The sequence below is a fragment of the Lycorma delicatula genome, chromosome 9 (assembly GCF_047948215.1).
Source record: "Lycorma delicatula isolate Av1 chromosome 9, ASM4794821v1, whole genome shotgun sequence".
Classification (NCBI taxonomy): domain Eukaryota; kingdom Metazoa; phylum Arthropoda; class Insecta; order Hemiptera; family Fulgoridae; genus Lycorma; species Lycorma delicatula.
Window position 1 is genome coordinate 107,044,600 of NC_134463.1, and position 26,976 is coordinate 107,071,575.

General features: G+C 30.6%; 1 protein-coding gene and 1 long non-coding RNA gene across 2 annotated transcripts in view; one reads left to right on the plus strand and one right to left on the minus strand.

The window, feature by feature from the left end:
• The first annotated feature begins 298 nt into the window (after positions 1-298).
• Positions 299-6,354, plus strand: LOC142330616 (uncharacterized). Its single transcript, XR_012757822.1, has 2 exons — positions 299-430; positions 3,853-6,354. It is a non-coding gene; the product is annotated as an uncharacterized LOC142330616 (long non-coding RNA).
• Positions 2,014-26,976, minus strand: part of LOC142330615 (uncharacterized) — a 279,378-nt gene continuing 254,415 nt past the window's right edge. The window contains exons 61-67 of the mRNA XM_075376020.1: positions 26,303-26,546; positions 18,785-19,033; positions 17,233-17,524; positions 6,356-6,653; positions 4,845-4,974; positions 3,913-4,095; positions 2,014-2,238 (exon numbers count right to left, since the gene is read on the minus strand). Of these exons, the coding sequence (XP_075232135.1) occupies positions 2,146-2,238; positions 3,913-4,095; positions 4,845-4,974; positions 6,356-6,653; positions 17,233-17,524; positions 18,785-19,033; positions 26,303-26,546 (1,489 nt within the window). The 3' untranslated portion in view covers positions 2,014-2,145. The remainder of the gene's footprint in view (positions 2,239-3,912; positions 4,096-4,844; positions 4,975-6,355; positions 6,654-17,232; positions 17,525-18,784; positions 19,034-26,302; positions 26,547-26,976) is intronic.

Sequence of the window (26,976 nt, forward strand, 5' to 3'; positions counted from 1 at the left end):
AGCAAGAATTTGAAGTACATTTCTGAAAATCAAAAGTGTAATTTTGGCATTATTAATCATGCTAAATGTTTTCTATTTTTAAAAATCACTAAAAATCAAAGTATTTTGAAGTTTTTTTTAAAAAATAATTTGTCATTTATAAGTTACAAAGTTTCTTTTGTATTGTTGAGCATGTTTTATTTTCTGATGCATTTTAATCATTATTGTACTATCTATGTAATGTTTTCTTTGTTTACAATGATGTTTATTGTGATTTATCATAGAATATCCTTGATCTTTATATTTTTATGCAAACAAGTGGCATTACAATACATTTGTGTGTTATCAATGTTACTAGAGATTTCACAGTCAGACTGCACTATTATAATAATTTTGAGTACTGCTTCTATTATAAGAGGAAAACTTGTACATCATAATTACAAATTATAAGGTAAACTAAAATGCATTATAAACTGTGCATAAATATAATATTTATTTAATAATTAATAGAACCATTTTATTTTACGATTTTATTTAGTAATTTTTTAACATATTTCTTATTATAAAAATATTCAATAATAAAAAATATGAGAAATTATAATTATCAATTGTACATTTTAGATGCAGTGGACATTTAGTGTATTTGTGTATTATGGAGAAATGCAGTTCATTTATTTATAGAATTATATAATAAATAAATACATATACAAATATACATAACATTATCAGTAACATTTTAATTATATTTAAAATATTCAAAACTATAATTTTTTATTAACTGATCTTTATATGTATGTTACATAATATAAAATCAAATTAATTTACAGTCAATAAAAACCATTTGGTTAATGCCAGTTTATTGTTATTTCATTATTTAATTTCTAACAATTTTTTATTATTATTAAAAATACCATAGGTTTAAAATTATTAATTTAGGTTATTGCAATTAATATTAATTTTATAAAACCTACAAATACATAATATATTATACTGGGTATAAGAGACAAAGAAAGGAAAAAATAACTAATTGTAACTAAAAAGATAAAGTACAATACAACAATAACACACCAATTAATCTAAAAATATTTTCCCCGTTCATTCATACATGAATTCTTAAAAATATAATAACTCATAATTAGGAACTATACAAAAATAATAATAGTTTGTAATTTTTAACACAAAAGAATGATGCATAATATCATGACTATTTATCATATAATGAATATATTAAATTTGTGATAAAAGTAAAAAAAAGTAATGTTTTAGATATAAAATTCATTTAAATATTTAAAAAAATAAATCGGAAAAAACGTTTTTATTTTATTTTTTATTAGTAATATTGTAATTAATAACGATGAAGATTTATCTACATCTAACGAACGATCTACCTACTCATCTAAATAATCTCTAGTATCAATCATGAACTGTGATACAATATTTTATGCTTAAAATATTTTAAAAGTTCTACAAAACATCATAATTTACACTGAACTAAAATATAATTATGATATTTGAATGATAACAATATACAATCATAGCTTATAGAATATACATTTGTATTTATATATAAACTTGTGTGTGTGTGTGTGTGTGTGTGTATATATATATATATACAGCCATAGGATAGATATTGTCAACACAAAGCCGTAAAACCAGCATAAAAGGCAACAACTGTATAATATGTAACATTGTTTTACAAATTTTCAGACATTAAGAAACAAGAAAAAAAAACAACAAAATACTACTTTTTATATGATAAAATAAATATATTACACTTATGTATAAATGATATAAAAACTGTTACTTCTTTTCTTTTTATAATAATACTATTTCTCCATTATGCTGTACATATAGCTACATACATTTCTACAATTACAAATAGTTTGTTACAAAATAAATTGATATATTCTTAAAGTGTATAATTAATAAAACTTATTAAAAAAAAAAAAATAAAAATAATAAATAAAACTGATGACAAGTTCCTTTTTTATATTAAATTAATAAAAAATTCAAATAAAGTTTACAGATGGAATTAATAAATTAATATGGTAATACTTTTAAAATTTACACAAAAAAGGTAAAAATAATAACACTATTAATAATGTGTAATAAACAACATAGCAGCAAATTATTGGGGTTAAAATTTTACTATTTAATTTAACGAAATTAGTTCATCCATTTACGACAATTCGGTGCTCCACACATACAAGGAATTTTATGTTGGTCATCTTCAATATCAAATTTGTAGTCATAAGCCAACTGAAAAAAATAACATATATACAATATATATATATATATATAAAACATTAATAAATACAAATCCTTATCGTTACATTACAATCACTTTATTGTTTTTTTAAATAAAATATTTTTCATAATCTACATTTAGAATAAGAGCTACAACTACAGGATATGATTATATGAGGCATATACATATTTCTGCCTATCATGTAAACAACTTTTGAATAAAATACTTGTACTTAGTTCTTGCTTTAAAACTGTATTGTAGCAAATTTTTAACTTTTAACTCGGTTGAAGAATCATATTTTTTATGTTTTACAACATGCAATTATGAAAATGTACATTTATATAGCTAAAAAGCTTAGACAAATGAAAATATAACACTGAAGAGGCAACCTTGAAGCTACCCACTGATATTCTTATTTGTAACATTTACTGAACAGCAGCAAGTTGAACTCGCTGCTATTATCATAATCTCAATGTAAATATATATAAATATCAGTAAACATTTCAGTAAAATTTAGACTTTATTCTCTATCCGAAAATAATCACTTATTTAAAATAATTTTTAATTATCCAAAATTCCCTTCAAAATGAAATTCAACTCATATACCAAGATTTACAATAATTTAGTTGTGCCAAGTATTTGAATAAATTGGAAGAAACTGTAAAATCAAACAAAAACATTAAGAATTCCTTAATCAACAAAAAATCAAATCTTTTTTCTCACTTCATTATAGAAACAGCTGTAATAATCAAGTCAAATTTTTATTTAAATCAGAAATTTACATTAATCAATTTTTTACTCTCACCATACTGTAACACAAAAAAGGTTATTCTAAGTAAAAAAAAAAATGCTCTTCTCTTGGAGCATTTATTTCTCAATTAACTGAAATTTTTAAGTTAAAAAAGTACTACAATTTCAGTTAAAAAATTCTGCGTACATGCAAATGTGTTGGTGTCTTTTCAACTTGATCTCAGGAACTTAATATTTTGTGTAACTTCTTACATTAGGGCAATTTGACTTATTAGATTTTTCAAAGAAAAAAAAAATTGAGGGTTGTGTGACTAAAAAATTTCTATTTCAATATCTCAAAGCGGTTGGTTGTTTTAATAAAAGTTTACTTGTGTGAATTTATAATGATTTAATTACTTGTGGGTATTTATAATTTTTTCGTGAATGACTGATTATTTAAGAGAAAAAAATTTTTTATAGAATATTCAGGATATCATAGGTAATCTGTAAATCCAATGAAGAAATCATGAGGCGTAAGCAGAAACAGTAAAACTTAAATTTATAAAAAGGAGTTAACTTAAGTATCGTAGACTTAGACACTACATTTCAGAAGAAAAATATCTAATTTGCAGTTGACTGTTAGGTAAAAATCTCCAAAGATCCAGAGGTCATCATTAAGTTTCATGGTTTTTATCTAATTTCTTTGTCATAATTTTAGGATTTCTACTGTAACAAATGGGTAAGTTTGTAATGATGGAGTTTGGAAAAATTAAAAATACACAGCTTAAAGTTGAATTAAAAATAATATATCAATGGAATTAAAGTACTGTAAAAGTTAGCAAAAATTAAATAATTAATTATAAAATACAAATGAAATCAACAATGTCTAATTTCAGATTTCACCTACGAAGTAGAGGATATATGGAACTTTTCTTACTAATATTACATCAACTAACCTCTTCACCACGAGAGATCCGTCGTTTAGCAAAAATAATGATGCGCACATCTCGTTCAACTTCAACAGTTTCAGCAACGCAATTTGGATTACACGAATGATTAATATAGCGAGCTAGACCACCACATAATGTAGCATCCACCACTCTATCTTCATCGAGACGAAACATATAAATACCTCGATTCTGTTGACAGCAACATAAAAATATTTGTCAGTTCAAAAGGTGTATTGCTAACATTTCAATTTAATGAAACACAAATTTATGATATGTATATCAGAATTATATTCCAATTTTCATATATGAGAATTATATTTTAAATTCTATTAATATAAACCACCTAGTACAGAATATTGAGATAAGATATATCTTACCATGAAAGTATATATTGTTATACCATGAAAATAACAGTACTGATTGCTATCTGTTGTAGCACTCACATAATAAATTAATATGCAATTTTAATTATTTTAGTATTTTTAATATGCAGTCTAATTAAATATTTCAACTGAGACTGGGGATGCAGGATTCCGTAAACGTTTTCAGGGTAAAGTTAAGGTAAGATACGTCTTATCTCAATATTCTGTACTAGATGGTTTATATTAATAGAATTTAAAATATAATTTTACAGTACAGAGGAATAATATGAATCTTAAAACTATTAATTTCAGTAAAATATATAAGAAAATTAATGTACCTTAAAGGTATAATACAAAGGCCTTAAAACTAACAGTTTAAGAACAGTAAACTAATGATTTTTTTTTTTTTTTTTTTAAATCTGATGACACTTATAAACTATCAGAAAAAATACTCTAATTTAAGGAAATAAATTTGTTTACTATTCACTTATATGCAAAGCAAGAATAACAGGTCATAAAGCAGAATGAAAAATCAGTAATTAAAAAAAAAAAAAATTAATAAAGCATAAACATCACCTTCGCTTCATACTGTTTCTCTCTAGTTTCAGCCAATTCTGTACGTATAATTTCACCGATATATTCAATGACCATAGTATGTCTTTCTAAGTCACGAGCAGCATACAATCCCAACCCTTGAATTTTGGATCTACGAGAACACAAAATAACAAAAACATTATTTGAACTAATTTACAAAAAAAATGTAATGCAATTAAAAATATTACTAACTTGTGGATAGGCAATTTTCTAAACACTACAAATTTTAATCAAAAAGATTAAGATAAGAATTACCTTCCTTTAAATTTGTAAATTTCATCAACTGACCAAATCCTACAAAGAATGATGTATATATGTTAACATTCAAATCAGTAACAATATATTATAACATAATACCTATCAATGAGTAACATAACATAAAGCAAGGAAGGTATAGAATCTTTTTAATACTAGTTGTTAATTAGAATATGATAAAAATCTCATGAATAATTGTTACAAAAATGTGCATAGTTTTTGATACAATAAACCCTGAAGCTACACTGAGGGTATAATATCCCCAATATTGATTCATGTAGATTTCTTTCTACTTAAATTGATTGATAACTGAGTTAGCCAAAAAATAATTGATTTATATACCTCCTCCTATTACTGGAATCATATTTTCATTATAATTAATCACATTTTTTAAGTCAAGCCTACAAAATGAGAATATTCATACAGACTATTAGGTATTTTATTGAATGTACTGAAAAAATTGGAAATATTGCATATATTGTAATAATGAGGAACACATCTAAGAATTAAGGATAAAATCAAAAGATTAGAAAAACAGAAAGAAAATGAACAGAATGATAATCTGAGCAGTACATAATGTGTTATAAGATTTGAATCAAATGGAGCAATGTTTTTTTTATCTACCTTAAAAAAAACAGGATTTTGAAACAACTGAAGATAAATGATCAGTATAATTCTAATGATGACAAACTAATTTTTAGCTTCTCAGTGACTAACCGTCACACCATGAAATTGTATCTTAACTTTTTAAATTATAATAACTACTAATCAGTGAAGAAGATTATAACCAAAAATTCTAATACCAGAACTAATTCCAAATGAAATGTTTAACACATCTTTTGTGTTATGTCACAATTTATGAAGAATTCCTACAGAATTAAGAGAAATCAGAAGAGAAGAATTGATGTTGCTTTAGAGAGTAGAAAATGATACATTTGATGACTACCTTCAAAATAAATTTATTTCACAATACTAACTAGACCAGGTTAGGTAAGAAATAGTCAAACTGAAATTAGCAAAAAAATTACAAAAAAAAATCCAGTAAAAAATTAGTATACATTAGTATATATTACAAACTTTTTCAAACATTATATTTACCACTGTATCAAATAATTACCTTACACTGCAGTAAGAACTTCTATTATTAGAAAAAATTAGAAAATTTTATAATTTCTTTAATAACACACATCACTTTTCTTTTACTATATAGATATGAATAAAAAAAAGATGCATCTTACCTAGCAAGATAAACATTATTTCTCCATTCCTGTTTCATTTTTTTGTACTGTGATGATTTGGAATGTACAAATTGTTTTGAATAAGGGCATGCAGCTTCACCAGTACCTAGTCCAGCCGTAGGAGCAAAAACTGGACGAACAGCCGATCCAGTACGCTGTGTGTGAGCACGTTTCCATGAACCCTGACCGCGCAATTTTGCTTCACAACGAGCACAACCACTTGGGTTAATAGCTAATGGTAGTTCTAACAATGGATTTCTTCCATACTTAAATCTATAATCTGTCAATGTTTCCACACCTGGACAAAAATATAAACAAAAAATTTCTAAGAAGTCATATCTAATAAAGAGTATAAAATCCATAAAAATAAATAAATATATTTTTACAAGTTAAAACTGTTTCATCAAGTTAAAAGTAAATAATTTAAAATTAAATGTTTTAATATGAAGACTATTTAGAAGGGGTAAACGCATAATAAAATAAAAGGTAAAATTATTTTTCACACTCGGCAATGCCTTCATGTAAAACATATTGGGTCAAATGCACCTGGTGCATACTGTTAAACAGGACTTAGATGCACAGCAACATTAAAGTTGTGATGCGTGCTCAAGAGGTAGTGTAAGTTCTCAACTCTATCAAGCAGCAAGATATATTCAGTAATTTAATTTACTTTTGGAGAAATGAGGAAACCAGTGACTCATTTCTGTTTACAGTAAAAAAGTTATGAGCAGAGGAAATATTATTGTCTTAAATTTAAACCGGGAAAAACAATAAAGAAAGAAGTGGAATGCCATCAAATGTCAAAAATGAAATTCTTAAAAAATTAGGGGAAAAACTTGAGTCGTTAATACATCTAAAAATCATTAAACTGATGTGTGGAAGGCATTAAAAACCATTAATTTAGGAAATAATTACAGAAAGATTAGGTTATCGGAAACAGAATACATGCTGGTGTCAAAAATGTTACCTACTGCATAAAAAAATTAAGGCAAACATTCTTTGAGCATCAAAGGACAAAAGGACAAGTTCCAGGATTGTATGCCACAAGATATGAAACATAAGTATATCACAGTAAACTTAAAAACAAATAACAACTAAAGTAACAGCACCATCACAGTCTCATAAAAAAATTCATAATATTAAAATCAATAAGAAAAATTAAGTGATCGCTTCCTAGAAGGGTGGACCAGTTTCTTTTTGCAATTATGATGAGGCATAAGACACAGTTATGATGTGATGAAGATCACAAATTGGACTTGTATGATGTCAAAATAAACTAGTTCCTGGGCTCATCAAATGCACTGAGGTTCACAGTGACTACATAAAAAATAAATAAAACTATCTTTTAAATTACATCTATACTGCAAAATAAAAGTTTTAAAAATGTATGTATTTTTTTTTTTGACTGAATATACTTACAAATACAGGCAAAATCAGCAGAAGCTAAGAATTAGATTCATATATTTTATTAGTGATATTTTATTAGCAGTCAATACACATGATTATTATATGCACTCTCTATTCCTTTCAATTCTGTACTAATCCTTGTAAGGTCAATCCTTTAAGTTTTGCATTTCGTTACATTGTGCTTGGATTACACATTTCATGCATTAATTATCTAACAGGCTACTTATAATTCTACTCTTAACTAACCAGGGGTGCTGTAAACTGACACTCACTATCCTATTTCTTCAAAGAAGATTATGTTAAAGACGTTTTTTATATCAACATAATTTTCCATAAAATTCTATAAAGTAGCTTCTACACACAAATATTTAAGACAAATTCTTTATAATACCAAAAGTAGGTTTGATAGTAACAGATTTCTTTTCTGCATGAAAGCTCACCTTGCTTGTAGTGACCTGCTTTTGATATAGTCCATATTTTGTTCGTTGTTTATAATTTTACTGCCTAAATAAGAAAATTCTTTGACTCCTGGTACTGTAATACACCATTTGTTATTATCTTCATTTCTGTTACATTTCAAAGCAATTGTTTAATAATTGAATTACAATAGTATATTTTAGATAAATAAGCCTTATTAAAAAAAAAGAAATGCAATTTAAGAAGCCATATTTCAAATGTTTCAAGCTATGAAATGTTGAGGACCAGTATCTAGGCAATTTATATCACAGGCCAGGTATAGCCCAGGCTGCCAGTTGGATAACACTGATCTACACAACAGAATGAAATTATAATAAAAATTTTATATTTAAAAAAGGACAGCTGTCAATCTATATAATAAACAACAACTTATTTTAAAGGCTTTAAATTTTCAGTTTTTACTAATCAAATATGTTTTCTATCTTCTGCATCTAAAGGAGAAAAACTGCTGAATTAAAAAATCATTCAAAGGTATCTAGTTCAATTTTCAACATATTTCATGTAGCGCAATTTTTTTTTTTTAATAAATTACATGTAAGATCACGTCTAAATCACTGACAAAAATAATATACAAGAAATGTGGGTATGTAGTAAGAAAATCATCAGTAGTAAAAGAACAATTTATTTCAATCTTGAGCTTTCAAAAAAAAAAAAAAAATATATATATATATATATACACACAAAAGGTCTGAAAAGTTCCCGAACTAAATTTCTGTAGTCCATACAAGTAGTGCAATCTATCGGACAACCAAGAAACTAGGTAGTACAATGTCTGACAAGTGCGTGTACAAAATTTCATCACATTTTGTCACTCCAGTCTCAAGTTATAGTCGGCCGCATACGTTGTGTTCATGTGACCCTGTGTGAGAAGCGCGATAAAATTTTTGTGTTCAACTTCAAAAATCTTTTGTTGAAACTTATTGTATGATATAGCAAGCATTTGGTGATGAAGCTGTATCTTGTACTACAACATACACATGGTGGAAGCGGTTTAAAGACGATAGAATCGTTGGTTGACGACGACCAAAGGAGGAAGCCATTAACAGTTGTTCACGACGAAAGTGTTGCGAAAGTACATGTACTCCTGCTCGAACAAAATCACCTTACCCTTTAGGTCATAACAGAAGAGCTAAACATCAGTAAAGATGTGATATGTACAATTCTAACAGAAAAAATGAACTGCCGTAAGGTGTGCTCTTGTTTTGTTCCACACTTCTTGACCAAAGAACAAAAACGGGTGGATCTTTCTTGCACTCAAGACTTTGTTGAAGATGCCGATAGCAACCCAAATTTTTTGCAAACAATTGTAACTAGGGGTGAAAGCTGGTGCGTCATGTATGATCTGCAAACAAAACATCAAGCTGCTGCTTGAGTCCTGAATACAAAGACCGGCGAAAGTCAGGCAGCAGAAATCAAGGGTAAAACGATGTTGATTGTATTCTTCGACTCAAAGGGTCTGATTCATCATGAATTTGTCCCAACTGGTCAAACCATGGATTCTAGATTCTATTTGGAAGTAATGAAATGCCTAATGCATTTGCACATGTTATTATGTTGAAAATCAAATCACCATCTTATCTCACCTGACTTGGCTTCAGCAGACTATTTTTTGTTCCTGAAAATCAAGTTGGAAAATGAAAAGCTGCTTTTTTGACATTCCGGCCATCCATAGGGCTTGCACTGAGTTGAAGATGATCCCACAAAGTGATTTCTCCACAGCATTTGACAAGCTCTACTGGTGCTGCAATGAGTGCATAACTAATGAAGGGTTCTATGTAGAGGGTTGATGTGAGTAAATTTGTCTGTCTTTAAATCTGTAATTTTATTTAATTTAGTTGGGGAACTTTTCAGACATACTGTGTGTGTGTGTGTGTGTGTATATATATATATATATATATAAAAAACAGAAACTTCCTTTATTAACAATGATAGCAAAATGGATGGTTGAATTAATAATACTGATACCTTTTAGAATTTTAAAATTTCTTAAAGTTATGTCGGTATGGTTATGTGAGAAGATGAGAGAAGGTATAAATTCTACGACAGCACTGGAAGGAAGTGATGGGAAGAGAAAGGGGAAAAGACCAGCAATCTGCTTGTTTCATTGTATTCAATTATATTTTGCCTTACTGAACTGAAATCAAACAGGTAATGGTGACCATACTAAGTGGAAAGTTTAAGCAGTACAATCTATACCGCAAACTAACTTTTTCCAAGTTGGTCTATTTACAGTAGTAGATTAAAATATTTTTAATTTTATAACACAAGTTCACTGTGTTCTATAATACTTTTTTCCTACAGATTATTTCCTGTTCTATTTTTTAACTAATATCTATTTATGATTCTGACTTAACTGAAATGTGTATAGTTAAAAATTATCTAATTCTGTTGGCTATTTTATTTCAAAAACCATTCAGCATAATTAATTCTCTTTTTATGAAATGGATGCTGAATAGGGAATCTTGCATACTTATAACTATGAAATTTGTGGCATTCAACTTTTCTTTTTTTTTTTGGTGGTAAAATTTGTTTGTTTATATATATATATATATATATATATGATGTCAAATTACTGTGTAAATTCGAATAAATCTAGTGTCACATATTTTATTGGTATGTAAAATTATTTTTAAAGAAGTTATTAAAAAAAAAAAAATCTGGGCAATTTTAATCAATAAGAAATGTACAGCACTATTTTAAGTTCAGTAACTAAAAAAAAAGAAGTACTATAAAACCAGCATCAGCAAACAATAAAGATTCATAAAAACGAAGCTTGCACAGTCTTATCCAGGGCTAATAAGAAATTGGATTATCTTTAAGTAATCTCAAACATATATGAGGTTTCATCATTTCTTCCAATTATAATGTTTTCACTTAAACAATATCTTGATTAATCATGAGAAGATTAAGAATTATGAATCATAGTCTATTAATTTTTAATTTTATTATCTTAGTAATATGTATTCATGGTTCAATATCTTTTACTATTTGTTTCACAAATATTATTTTGTATAAGCTGTTATGCAAAATAATTATCAAGCCCTTCTTACCAAAGCCTTTTTTTCCCCTACCTCCTGGAACCCAATTAAGCATGAACATGGTTCTGGGAGGGGCCTTTGCCTCTAGTCACCAGATGAGGGAAATGCCAGGCCTGGCTATGCCATTCCCGGCCTCCATCACCCAGCAACCGGGACTCGGTCCTTTGTGCTTCGCCTCTAACAGGGTCATCCTCTAGAGGGATGGCCCCGACAGGACTCAGTTTTTTAGCTCAGGGGCTCGAAAAGTCCCTGCACTTTATCATCACTGTCCAAGCACGGACGAACATAAACTCCATACACAGCTGTTCCTCATCCCCTTGCTTCCCAATACTTCAGTTGCAGTAATCCCGACACAAACCCTTGTCACAGTGTCGAAGTCACCGAATTTCATAACATCGTTCCAACAATGGTCCCCACCTCGAGATGCCCAGTTACGTCAGTACAGTTGCGACGTTCCACATCCTACCACGGGCACTGTAATATCACGTGTTCTGGCGTGTCTAACTCCCAACAATAGGGGCATTAGTAATCTTCAGCTCTTCTTCGTCCACACAGGTATGAATGAAAGACACCATGGCTGGTCAGGAATTGTGTCAGCAAGAATCCCAGTTCGTCAAATTTCCTCTCGGCCCACAGCTCTATGTGGGCGATCAAACGATGCGTCCACCTCCCTTTCGTGGATGCATCCCACCTAGCTTGCCAATCCCTGTAGACAGTTGTTGGCATTGTTCTTAGACACAATGCCAACACAGCATTGGAGGGGGCGCTGTACTCCCTCCAACAGTCTTCTGTTACACCCTACCGCCATAGCTCTCTTCCACACTGACGTGCCATAAAGAAGAACTGAGTTCGCCACATGCGCGTACAGCCTCCTCTTCGAGGTATGAGGTCCTCCAACATTCGATAGTAACTTAACCAAGTTCTTGACAGTCTGCCCAGTTTTCTCACTTACCGCCTGGTCGTGACGAGCCTATAGTCCCACCACACTCCAAGATATTTAGCGGCTTCTTGTGATTGGACCATCGCTCCCTCCACCGAAATCGGTAAAGGCATCAGTCGTCACCTTCCTGCCATTGAGACAAGTAGAGATTTATCGCAGGTCAGATAGAGTCCTACTCCGGCCATCCACTCACCAACCATTGCGATAGCAACATTCATGGAACGTCTCACCTCCTCTTCTGTCTTTGCCACCACCACCAGGTCTAAATCATCAGCGTAGGTGATAGGGGATGACACCCTGCGGATATAGCAACTGGAGGACTTCATCGTACACAATATTCCATAGGTGGGGACTTAAAACAGAGCCCTGGGGCACTCCACATGTGGGCCAGAACCAGAGATCAGTGTCACCAAGCTTGTATACCAGCTCCTATCGTTAAGATAGTCTTCCAACATCCTCCTAAGATAGCCACTCACACCCCAACCCCTCAGTACCCGGAAGATGGAGTCCCAGCTGAGGGAGTTAAAGGCATTTCAGACGTCGAGGAGTATCACCACTGGAATCCTGCATGTCCTCAAAGTGCCTGCTGCTGCTGCATCCACAATCTTCATCACCATGTCAACTACATCGACTGTCGACCGCCATTTTTTTTGTCTTCAGTCATTTGACTGGTTTGATGCAGCTCCCCAAGATTCCCTATCTAGTGCTAGTCGTTTCATTTCAGTATACCCTCTACATCCTATATCCCTAACAATTTGTTTTACATATTCCAAACGTGGCCTGCCTACACAATTTTTCCCTTCTACCTGTCCTTCCAATATTAAAGCGACTATTCCAGGATGCCTTAGTATGTGGCCTATAAGTCTGTCTCTTCTTTTAACTATATTTTTCCAAATGCTTCTTTCTTCAACTATTTGCCGCAATACCTCTTCATTTGTCACTTTATCCACCCATCTGATTTTTAACATTCTCCTATAGCACTGCATTTCAAAAGCTTCTAATCTTTTCTTCTCAGATACTTCGATTGTCCAAGTTTCACTTCCATATAAAGCGACACTCCAAACATACACTTTCAAAAATCTTTTCCTGACATTTAAATTAATTTTTGATGTAAACAAATTATATTTCTTACTGAAGGCTCGTTTAGCTTGTGCTATTCGGCATTTTATATCGCTCCTGCTTCGTCCATCTTTAGTAATTCTACTTCCCAAATAACAAAATTCTTCTACCTCCATAATCTTTACTCCTCCTATTTTCACATTCAGTGGTCCATCTTTGTTATTTCTACTACATTTCATTACTATTGTTTTGTTCTTGTTTATTTTCATTCAATAGTTCTTGCGTAGGACTTCATCTATGCCGTTCATTGTTTCTTCTAAATCCTTTTTACTCTCGGCTAGAATTACTATATCATCAGCAAATCGTAGCATCTTTATCTTTTCATCTTGTACTGTTACTCCGAATCTAAATTGGTCTTTAACATCATTAACTGCTAGTTCCATGTAAAGAATAAAAAGTAACGGAGATAGGGAACATCCTTGTCGGACTCCCTTTCTTATTACGGCTTCTTATGTTCTTCAATTAGTACTGTTGCTGTTTGGTTCCTGTACATGTTAGCAATTGTTCTTCTATCTCTGTATTTGTACCCTAATTTTTTTAAAATGCTGAACATTTATTCCAGTCTACGTTATCGAAAGCCTTTTCTAGGTCTATAAACGCCAAGTATGTTGGTTTGTTTTTCTTTAATCTTCCTTCTACTATTAATCTGAGGCCTAAAATTGCTTCCCTTGTCCCTATACTTTCCCTGAAACCAAATTGGTCTTCTCCTAACACTTCCTCCACTCTCCTCTCAATTCTTCTGTATAGAATTCTAGTTAAGATTTTTGATGCGTGACTAGTTAAACTAATTATTCTGTATTCTTCACATTTATCTGCCCCTACTTCCTTTGGTATCATGACTATAACACTTTTTTTGAAGTCTGACGGAAATTCCCCTTTATCATAAATATTACACACCAGTTTGTATAATCTATCAATCGCTTCCTCACCTGCACTGCGCAGTAATTCTACAGGTATTCCGTCTATTCCAGGAGCCTTTCTGCCATTAAATCTTTTAATGCTATCTTAAATTCAGATCTCAGTATTGTTTCTCCCATTTCATCCTCCTCAACTTCCTCTTCTTCCTCTATAACACCATTTTCTAATTCATTTCCTCCGTATAACTCTTCAATATATTCCACCCATCTATCGACTTTACCTTTCGTATTATATATTGGTGTACCATCTTTGTTTAACACATTATTAGATTTTAATTTATGTACCCCAAAATTTTCCTTAACTTTCCTGTATGCTCCGTCTACTTTACCAATGTTCATTTCTCTTTCCACTTCTGAACACTTTTCTTTAATCCATTCTTCTTTCGCCAGTTTGCACTTCCTGTTTATAGCATTTCTTAATTGCCGATAGTTCCTATTACTTTCTTCATCCCTAGCATTCTTATATTTTCTACGTTCATCCATCCGCTGCAATATATCGTCTGAAACCCAAGGTTTTCTACCAGTTCTCTTTATTCCGCCTAAGTTTGCTTCTGCTGATTTAAGAATTTCCTTTTTAACATTCTCCCATTCTTCTTCTACATTTTCTACCTTATCTTTTTTACTCAGACCTCTTGCGATGTCCTCCTCAAAAATCTTCTTTACCTACTCTTCCTCAAGCTTCTCTAAATTCCACCGACTCATCTGACACCTTTTCTTCAGGTTTTTAAACCCCAATCTACATTTCATTATCACCAGATTATGGTCGCTATCAATGTCTTCTCCAGGGTAAGTTTTGCAGTCAACGAGTTGAGTTCTAAATCTTTGCTTAACCATGATATAATCTATCGAAAAGCTTAGTGAGATTATTAATAAGGCAGATAGATGGGCCTATACGAAGTGAGCGCCTCCATTTTACCACGTTTCTTTATCAAGACCAACCTCGACCACTTCCAATCTTCTGGAAAGGAATAACGGTGCATCACAGTATTAATACTCGGAGGACCTCCGCCGCTATCTCCTCCACTAAGATGCGGACTACTTCTACTGGTATGCCATCCGGACCAGGACTCTGTTGTATAGTCTCATCTGTCTACTGGCCCGGACTAGCTCCTTGACCTGAATGAGTGGAATGTCGTCAACCACTATCTATTCCCGTAGGAGGTCTTCACCATTCGGGAACAGTGCTCTCACACTGGTCCGTCCGCACCTGCTCCTCTGTCAGAACCGGCAGTGATTGGCCAAACCTCCCAGTATCCCCAGCCCCATGGGTCTCTGTCAACACTGAACACTGTCGCACAGTTCCCTCCCAACACCTCCTCTTTGCCTGTTTAATGGTATATCTGAGGGCTGCCCTGGCTGTTAGATACTATCATCATAAATTCTTGGAGCATACAGGGTCCTGTCTTCTGTTATGCTGGTAGGCCCTCCTCGTGGCCCATGAACTCTTGTGCAACATGCTAATTTCCACATTTCCGGGATTCTCCATCTAACATTTTCAATTAATTTACTAATATCAATGTATTAAAATACATTTAAAAAATTATACACTTCTCTCATAAACTTTCAGTTCAGCATTTGATCATGTAAATAGTCACACTTTTTTTTTTTACAAATTCTGTAAGTAGGTTTGATGTATGGATGTCAATTATATTTGAGAATTTTAATGGGTTTATAAAAAAAAAATAATAAGATCTTTTGTGTGGAGCAGGAAGGGGTCTGACACAAGGTTTTGAAACACAAAAGGCGGTAAAGCAGAGTTGTCTTCTCTTTATCAGCGATTTGGTTGATGACTTAAGTGGAGCGGTATTAAAAAAAATTTGAATATTAGAGCGTTTCTATATGAAGATAATGTATTCCAGTTTCTGATTCCTGGGTACTTCAAATTACAATAATTTACTGTCCTACAGTAAGAGTAATTTTGTGGTTAACTTGGATAAATCCAAGATTATAGTATTTAGGAAAGGAAGTAAGCTGGAGAGAACAAATGGAAATTTGATAAAATCCTGTGGAAGTTATAAATATTTAATTATAAATTACCTTTTATGGTCACTAACTGCGCCATTTTATGGAAAAAAAAATCATTGCAATTAAAATTGTTATGGATATTATACAGATTACTTTTTTGACAAAGTATAGTATCTTGTAAGTCCATGCTGTTTAATTCAGCCTGTAGAGTAATTGTAAACTATGGGATCCTAAGTTAGGGGTTATAAAAATATTAATGGAATGGAAAAATTTCAAAGGTTTGTTTTAAAGAAAATCTGTGCTCTCCCAAGTCGACACTGAACTAAGTTAAATCTAGAGACTGGTACGACGTGATAATTTTATCCTAAATTTGCATTTTAACTACATTTTTAAAATTCTGAAGATGCCAAACACCAGAATACTGAATATGACAGGCTAAAATGATATCAGAGAAAAGAGTGGAGTGGTTTCACAGCAAGCTAATTTTAATGTAGTATAGATGTGAATTAGACAGTAAAATTGATGGGATGAGAAACTGGGCATGAAACAGGAAAATTAAACAATTAAGATTAAGAAAGTAAGTAGGCTGTTGGATTGAGAAGGCATGTCAGTTGCATTATGACAAGTTCAATCATCATCTAGGGGAAAAAATTATACTATGTACATATGGTATTTTATAATATTTTTTATTTGTCCTTGGTGAAATTTTTATGAATTGGGTCTTTTAAGCCCATTTTTATATTATTAAATATATGATTACTATTTGTGTAGGCATATTATTGTGCATGAGTAATGAATGGAATGAATGAGTAATGATGGAAAAATGTTAAGTCAAGCCAAAAATTGGCCTGATTTTTAAATATATATATGTCACTTCCTTTATTAAGCTAACTAGACTACTGTGTTGCAACTGGCTCTATGATTAAATTTCAGTGAATGGTTTTGGATAAGTTGCTTTTCAAACATATTTTACATATAAACTATATAAAAAATAATAACTACATCTGTCATTACCTGGTAAACTTTCAAGTACACGGACAATAGCTGGTTCTGTCAATCCAAAAAGATCTTCGCCTGAAAGGAATTTAGGAAAAACTTGTACAAGACCTTGTCCCTTACGAAGATTTGCTAAAGGTTCCAAAATTCGGGTCCAAACAGCACGAGGAGATGCATCACGTAACTCAAGATCATCTTGGCTTGGTTCCTGTACTAGTACACGAAACTCTGGTCGTCCATTAGCCTCATGTATTGAACACACATACTTACAACGCTTGTTTGATACTCGCATGCTCCAATAAAATCTCACCTAGAAGAAAAAAGTTATCAGATAAAAAAAATATTATATAATACATCGGGATCTAAATGGTATTGTCTGAAATATTAACACAATAAACCAAGGAAAAGATATGTACAAATTTTATTATGGAATTGATGAAAGATACAATCTTGTCCTTTGCACTAGTTAAGATAATATTAATTTATAGTCTGACAATAAATAACAAACACCTTATAATAACTAATCTGTGTACAATGATAAATTAAAATTCGTAATTGAACAAGAAACAACACAATTAATTTTTTAGATATAAAATTTCAGCTAATATAATAAACACTGGCACTTAAAAAAAGAAAAAATAGCAAAATTACTATACTGAGAGATTCACACCACCCATGTAATAAAGAACAGCTACATAAAACATACATAAGACAATAAAAATAATATTGATTTTGAAATAAAATAATATAGATAAGAAACAGCAAAACAAAATGATTACAAAAATAAAGTCACAAATTATTTAATAAATATTTAAAAAAGAAAAGAGTGTGACTGAACAATGACAAAGATTACATAAACCACCAAAAAATGTCAAATACAAGTGGAATAATAGAAAATATAATAAGTTAAATGATAAAAGTACGTACATCATGAACAAAAATGCCTTTTTTGAATATATTTTAAATGTAAAAATATACTCAATCTAGCATTCATTTACTGAAAGATAAACACATTGCAAACACACTAATAAGGAACAAAATGTACTTGTGAAATTAATTTTAAAAATATAAATACAACAAAGTAGAACATTTGAAAAAGTCTTGCATTTATAAGTAAAAAAGAAAACATATTTGCATTCTGAATATGAAGGGAATATAAATTAATAGAGCAAAATAATTAACTACAAGTTAATTACTTATATAGTTAACAATAATAACCAACCCACCAGAAATATAAATATTCAATTTTATTCCCATTTATTGAAGCACAAAGATAATTTTTTTTTAAATCATGTGAGGAGGACTGTTAATAAAATTTAAAGGTTAACCAAGTAATTTTTCACACTGATGATTATGATCAAATTCAACAATAACACAAGACAAATCTGTAAGATCATTTTTTTATTCGGGAATCTCAAAATGAAATCAGATTATTTTGCTAATGATAATTAGATCTATGATTATTATAAACGGGTCTAAGACTTCTACAAGAAACTAATAAACAACAATAAATCAGATAAAAATAATGAATAATAATTAATAACCACAAAAAAAATTTAATTTAACTTACAATTTTATAGCCGATCGGATAAATATAATTTTGTGTATGAAAATTTGCCAACTGGTGAGGTAATAATTGCCCAACATTATGGAAAGTAAGCGTGCCGACTCTAAGGAGATGATTTTGTTCTGTGTGATGCATAACACTAGCCACTTGTCTGTTTTCATCACGATTGATATATACTCTTCGGAATACGGCCAGTGTTGTCAACTCATTATCCTTTTCATTTTTTGGTACATGGTCATTACAGTAAAGAGTCTGAAAAAGAAAATAAAGTATGAAAGACATTTATAATTGAAATTCCTAAAAGGTAAATACATAAAATATAACAACAAAGTTTAATATACAATAACTACTATATCTTAAATTGTAATTATGAAATAAAAAGATGATGATTATAGTGGTAGTGGTAATGATAATAATGAAGTAATGTAATAAGTTACACAGCTAATAGTAAAAGAGAATAAAAATGAAAAACTAACAAAATATTCAATAAAAAAATGCAAAAAAAGTTAAAATATGTATGTTTGTTTGTTTTTTTTAAGTATTATAGTTTTATAATTTTTCTATATATCCTCTAAATAAAACCTAAGCAAATTTTAAAGATAACCATTATCAGTAGATAAAATTTTGAATTTTAATTACAATAGACTAAAAAACTTAGTGCGACTACTAGCAGCAAAATGAGAGTATGAGACCATGTGAATTTGTTTTTATATATATAAAATATATATAAATTCTACTAACATAAAACACCTAGCACAGACTATTGAGATAATACATTTCTTACCTTAATTTTATCATGACAGTACTTTTATGGGATCCCATATCCTCAATCATGATTGAATTCATTTTATTAAATTGCACATTAAAATAAAAATTAACAATATACAGTGTCACTAAAATAAAACCATGGTGTAATGTTTGTTACAGTACTGAGTAATAATATAATGAAATCTAAGTATTAATTTATTATATGAATGCTGCTATCTGTTGCTGTCTTTAAAAGTATGTCTCCCCTTCAAGTAATGTCTGATAATTTATCAAATTGAAATTCGGTTTATATTTATATATGTAATATAATACTGTTTAAATATATTTAAGTTTTTGCCATCTTTTTTAATTTTCAATACTTCAAAATTTGTGTCAACAACAGAAATAGAATTTTATTGTTTATTAGACAAACTTTCATAAGGATCTATTTGTTTTTCCTTTGTAAATACCATCACAATCATTTCATTTAATTTTATAAATTCCATACAGATTGTTTATTTTAGTATTACTATTTTTGTTAAAATAAAACAAATATCAAAACACAATAACAAAATAACTTATATTACCTTACAACCTTACAAAAAAGTGCAAAAAATTCATTAAATATTTATACACTAATTGCATCACTGAAAACACTACTAAAATTTACAAACAAGCATAAAACCTAACAACCACATAATTAAATATTTAGAAGAAAAAATAATATTATTAAAATAAACAATCTGTTATGTAATTGTTTTTTGCTCTAACAAACTTAAATTTGCTTTAAATCTTGTTTTAAATTTTTTATATAGGACACACAGAGCAAAAATTTAAAACAAGATTTAATGAACATCATATAAAATATGAAAAAAAGGATCTAAATTACGCAACACATTTGATAGAAAAAGGATATTTCCAAAGAAATAATAAATGCATGAAAATATTACATTTTGCAGAAAAAGGAAAATGTTTAAATATTCTAGAAAACATTGAAATATTCGAGGTAAAATTAAAAGAGCAGAAAATAATTAATAAACAAATAAACTCAATCTGATGTAATAATTTAAAAATTTAAAGTTGTTAAAATGAAGAATTGGAAAGTTTAGTTTCAAGAAATTCACAATGCTAGTTATTCGATGATCTCAAATCAACAAGACTCAGTGTTAAAAGTTGTTTTGAAAATGGAGATACTCCAAAATATGTCAACTGACATGCTAGGGTGACTGACAAGATAAATTAATTATTGATAGTCATATATGTTTTACTAGTTGACGGGTTGCGCCTACCCATTTCAGTGATATATGACAAGTGGGTGGTAGAACACGCAAGCGAGTAGTGTATGGTACCACGCTTTACCAGCTTACGCCAGGTAAGCTGGCTTTACCAGGTATTCAGCTTACGCTTTTAGATTAGCTCTAGGAGCTAGTTAGGACAGTGGACGGTAAATTTTGTGGCTCAGTAGCTGTTTGTGGCACAGACATTCGGTCTTATTCTTTAGGGTGACCGAATGGGGTGGTGGTAAGAGAAATATCAAACAAACTAACCAAGCTAAGGGTGATAATGTTAGGAAGGGCAAAAAATAACACTCAAACCAAACAAAATACATCTTTTATAAAAGATGTATAATACATCTTTTAGTGGAACCTGACTGTTCTGTAATACCTGTAAAATCTCACGGAGTAGTACCTTGAAAATAAAAGTGTATATTAGAAAAAAATTAAATCTCAAAAGTTGAAGCCACATTTATTAAACTGGTTCCTGATCACAAAAATTAAATACTGCGAGCATTTATTTTAGGATGATTACCCACAACACTTTTGGCTTAATACATCTGAACAGTACTGCCTAGATAATATATAATAGCAGATGGTATATCTTCTAAGTATCAAAACAGCTTTTGGTTAGACTAAAATATACACCACCGGTAATACATCATAATACTGGAAAACTTAACACTTTACACGATTAAATAATGAATGTATGATTACCACACGATTAGTATTAGCAATCAGGAGGGCTACAGGTGGTGAAATAGTATTCTCAAATGTGAAGATTGCAATCACAAACTGAGCAGGCATGATCAGCAAGTTGTGGTAGGAATAACTCTGCAGTAATGTTATTCTGTCTAAATCATTCATGTATAATCACTGTGAATAAGTGTTGCTATTAAAGAAGCAGAACTGGGTGCAAATAGTCAATTGTCTTGAAGATGGATGAGGATATCACAATGGTAAAAAGGATGAATGAAGAGCCCAGGAATTAGGTTTCTGAAAGGAATCTGGATTAAGTCTAGTGGTTTCTCAGATAATACCAGCAACTATTTCATTGTTACACCACAATAGTTGGCATTTCATTAATCTAAGGTTAATATAGGCCCAAAACACTAAAGCATAAAACTGACAGTTTTTATTACTGTTCAGGTGAAAGCAATGGAAAAAAAAGCTGTGTTGAAAATATATGAAACTTCACTTTAGTGAGATTAAATTGATATTTAAATAAGACAGTTATGTTAAATAAATTTAATTTAAATTATAGACTGTATACTGAAGCTTCTATTCTGTGGAAAAAAGATCAGAAGAATAGAAAATTATGTACCAGCAAGTCAAAGCAGTCAAATTTGTGACAAGAGATAAAAATTTTATTTTGGCTTCTTCAAGCGATGGATGTTTAGAAGCAAGTATGACCATACAAAATTCTGCCCTAAGCGCAGAAAAAACTAAAAAACAAAAATGACAAGAAAACCACACATTTAGCATACTGTATATTTATTTATTATGCCTATTAATTTAATGAAGTATAAAATGACAGAAAAACTAATTTAGTAATTAGTGAAGACAGTATATTTTCCACATAGAATACTAGTAATAATAATTACTTAACAACATTTTTTTAAGTAATAGGATACATTTTTATATAAGCTATAATGAAATAAATAGCAGATGACTTTTCATTACTAAAATTATTTTTTGCTGGTTTTTGTTCAGTCAGTAATGCAATAAAAATAATAAACCCTATTATACATGTATGTGGAATTAATGAATAACTAAATATAAATAATACATCACTGTGGTTAAATTAGGTATATACACTGGATATAAATTTAAAAATCTATCAAATTTATAATGATGTGTAGTCAACATCATGCTAAATTTTTCCTCCTAATTCAATGCAATGTTGAATATTTATTGATACAATTAACTTTCCTTAAAATATGACAGCCAACATCTCATGCAAAGAAAATAACTACTACAACACATAAAAAGATGTACTTAAATAGTTCAGCTTCAGAAAGACTATGGATAGAAGGAATTCTGTTCCTCAGATTAATTCTACAAGGTAGATGATTTAATTAGAATAAAGCCATCTACAAGGCATTTTTAGACCTGAAGGGATTTGATAACACATAATGAAAAAAATGAGTAGATTGGAAAATTGGAGTGAAATATATGGAAAGAAGACTTATTTACACAACCTGTAAAAGAGTTGGGTAGAAATGGTAGTAGTATTATTAGATAAAGGAAGATAACTTTACTTAAAAAAGAAGTGAGACAGGATAGATTTGTTACTTGTCAATAAAATAAGCATAACTACAATTTAAAGATTAAATTTGAGTGGAATAACTTTTCAACAAGAAAAAGTAAATGTTAAGTGTGAATGATGACAATTTTCTTTTAGCAGAAAGAGCATGCGTTATCATCAAATGAGTTACACAAAATTCAAATTGAAAAAATATGGTGACAGAAGAGAGATTAACAAATAATTAGCTTATGATTAGGAGGTAAGTTAAAAAAAATCTGCTGACTTATTAATAGGTAGTAAAATTAAGAATGAAAAGAGCGAGATAGAAATAAAAAGCAGTGTTGATACAAACAAGGAAAGCTTTCACATAAGTTTCTTAGTACTAAATGAATATTTAAAAATTATAGATAGCTTAAACATTTTTAAATGGAATGTAGTCTTTATTGAGGTGAAATGTAGATAATAGGAAAAGCAGAACTGAAAATAACAGACACTTTTGAAATGTAGTGTTACCAGAGGAGGAAAATCAGTTGAGTTGTTAAATTATGAAATCAGACGTCTTTAGATGAATAGGAGGAAATGCTTTTGGGAGAATCTAAGAGAGAGAAAAACTGGATGGGTCAGTCATAAGTTGAGGTAAACTGACTGAAATATAAAAATAATTGAAGGTTGTGGTAAACAGATCAGCACCAAACAGAACGAAATATTATCAAACCAAAGAAATGAGAAAAACTTTACCTTAAACTTCAGAAAGTTATAAATTTAGTTGAACTAGATCTAGTGGTAAATTTGTTGCAGATCAGTTGTTTAACAGCTGATTTTCAAAGTCGAAGGTTGTTCTTAGATATAAATCCTGGTAAAAGTTAGTTACTTTTATACAAATTTAAATAAATACTAAGTAGTGGATATCAGTGTACTTTTGTTGCAATTAACCAGATTTCTCAGGAATGGTTGGCCTGAGTCTGCATAAGACTACACCTCATTTACATGTCGCACATATTATCCTCATCACCTAATGTGTACAGGACCTTGAGACGGTGGTGATGCTTGTGTCTCAAAGATCCTGAGAACTATGCTGGCAGTAGCTTGATAATGGTAGGGCCTCCCAAGCCAGACAGGTTAAAGGTTAGGATACCAGACTAAAATGTACACCAAAGCAACAATGTCAGGCATAGCAAGTCGGGAGTAGAGAGAAGATTGCTTTCAAAAATCAAAGTAAATCTTGGAGGACTAAAAATAAGAATAAAAATTGGAAAGTCAAAAATTTAAAACTTGAACATTGAATATATGTAGCTTAAGTGAGAGAGTGGATAAGCTGAAAGGGGTGATGAAAGAGAGAATCATTTCTGGACTTGGCGAGACAAAACGGAAGTGAGTGGGAGAGGGGGAACTGAGATCAGGGTATAAACTCTTCTGGAAGGAAGGGAAATGCGGCAGAAAAAGTGTGCGGGAGAACTTTGGGAAGGATCAATCAGAATGTAAAATGAACTGGTTGGTGGAACAAGAAAATGATAAAGGTGGTAAGGGAAAACAACAAAGCCTGGCGAGAATGGTGGAAAGGCATGAAGAATAATGATAGGAGGTAAAAAAAGTATATATGAAAACAAGAAAAGGGATAGCAGAAAAATAATATGTAAAGAGAAAGAGAAAGTATGGGATGATTTCACTAAAAAGTTAGAGGAAAATGTAGAGGGAAATAAAAAACTGTTATACAATATGATGGAAACAGGAGAAAACCAGCTGAAGAGGCCAGCAGAATGGAGACAGAAGGAATCCCAGTTGAGACAGAGGAGGAGGAGGAGGAAAAATCAATGGTATTTATTAACATTAGGACGGCTTACGATATGTTGAATAGGAAATTATCTGCCAAGGTCTGGAAGAATTTGGAGTAGACCTGAAGAAAATAAGGTGGATAAAAGAACCAGAGTAAACTGACATAGAGAGAGGACCATAGCACAACCAACAGGGTGGCTCAAAATTAAGAGAAGACTAAAGCAAGGAAGCATATTGTTGCCTACTGTATTCAATGTAATCATGGAATTCATGGAAAGAAAAGGGAAAATTAAGAAAACAGACTAAAGAAAAAACACACGATCTTTGCAGATGATATGGTAATATAGTGTGAAGAGTTTGAGGAGATACAAGGGGAAATGAATAAATAGAATCAGCCAATATACCTTGTTTCCTGCATGAACCCTGTCACAAACCCTGCCTCTGTCATCTTATTCATACAGTGAAATATAGCCCTAACGTAATTAAATGACATTTCACTTCAGATTCTTTTGCCTCCAATAGTATGTTTTTGGGAGTTCATTTAATAATTTACTTATATGTAAATGATAAGTAAGTTCATTTCTTAAATAATATTAATCATAAGTTGTATTTTATTTTCTCAAAACCACATTCACAAATAGAAGTACAATAAAAACATCACAGTAAATAATGTTTGTAGTGAGATCATGTATTGAAACAAAAATTCTAAAATCATCCCTAGAAATATGCAAAATCCATCTTACCATAAGTTGGTGGGTCTTCAGATCAGCAAAATTATGGAAATAGAACAAGAAAGACATTTGACTTAATAACAATTGACAGTAGAGTGGAATATGAAATTGCAAAGAGATGGAGAAAGAGGGAAAGCTGTTCCAGAGTGTGAGGGATTTGTTCTGCGACAAGAAAATACCAAGGAAGGCAAAGGAGGTAATGTACAAAATGTATTAATTACCAACAGTAACATATACAGTGGAAACATGGCTGTTGAATGAGAGAGACTGGAGTAGACTACAGGCTGGTGAGATGAAATTCCTGAGAAGTATAGCAGGAAAGACTAGGATGGACAGAGTAAGGAATGAGACATTGGATAGGAGGAGATCGGGATGAAAAGTTTGAGAAAGGAGGTGGAGGAGGGCAGATTGAGGTGGCTAGAACATATCAAAAGAATGGCCCATGCAAAAGATGGTTGGTTGAAGTGGAGGACCACCTCCAGAAAGGCTTTTTATGGGAGGAAATTTTTAGAGAAGAAACTTGGAAGAACAGAACGAAGTGGAGAGACTTAGTTAATACCTAGATCCAAAATGGTGGAACAGGAGCAGCTATAGATAGACATATCATCCTCTTCTAATTATGCCATGGGGGTTGCTTAATGTTCACTAGTTGAACTGATTGCAATGTACAAAAAAAAAAACAAATTTCACAAAGTGTTAATTATATAATACAAATATACAATAGTATAAAAATATATATTTATATTACCTTATTTTTAAAGAAAATACAGTCATCCTTAACAGCACATGATAAATGATAAATTGCATTACAACGTAACTTGTAACATTTCAATGTTGCACCTGTACGATGACATAATGAACATTTTGCTGTTAAACTCTGTTGTAATGCAGTTTCAACATTCATTAATGCTCCATTAACAGTTTCATAAACCTCATCTGACCACAAGGCACAATTCAAATGTACCCATTTATCCACATCATAATTAAGTAACCTGTTGAAAAAAAAATAATGCAATATAAATTTGACTGATTTTAATGAAATATCAGTAATAAATATAATTTAATGCTTGAATTACTAAAGTCCATGAAAGTATTTTTTATTCCCAATGTGTACAAATAGAATCAGTTGTACATTAATAATCTATCTATTTATTGGTACAATTGATAGGTTTTGTTTGTAGAATCTTTTAAATCAACACTGTTGGCTATTACTACAAGTTTGTGCTGTGATTATAGTTTATTGAGAATTAGTTTGAAAGAACTTACACTTCCTGTGTTAATGAAAAATAGGCTTAAAGTTTAATTTTTCTACGCCTTTATAGTCAAACTTTATGAAAATTGGACATTTGCTTATCAATTATTAATTGATTTTAATTTTATATACAGATTTGTCATTGTAATTTTTATTCTATAGTACAAATT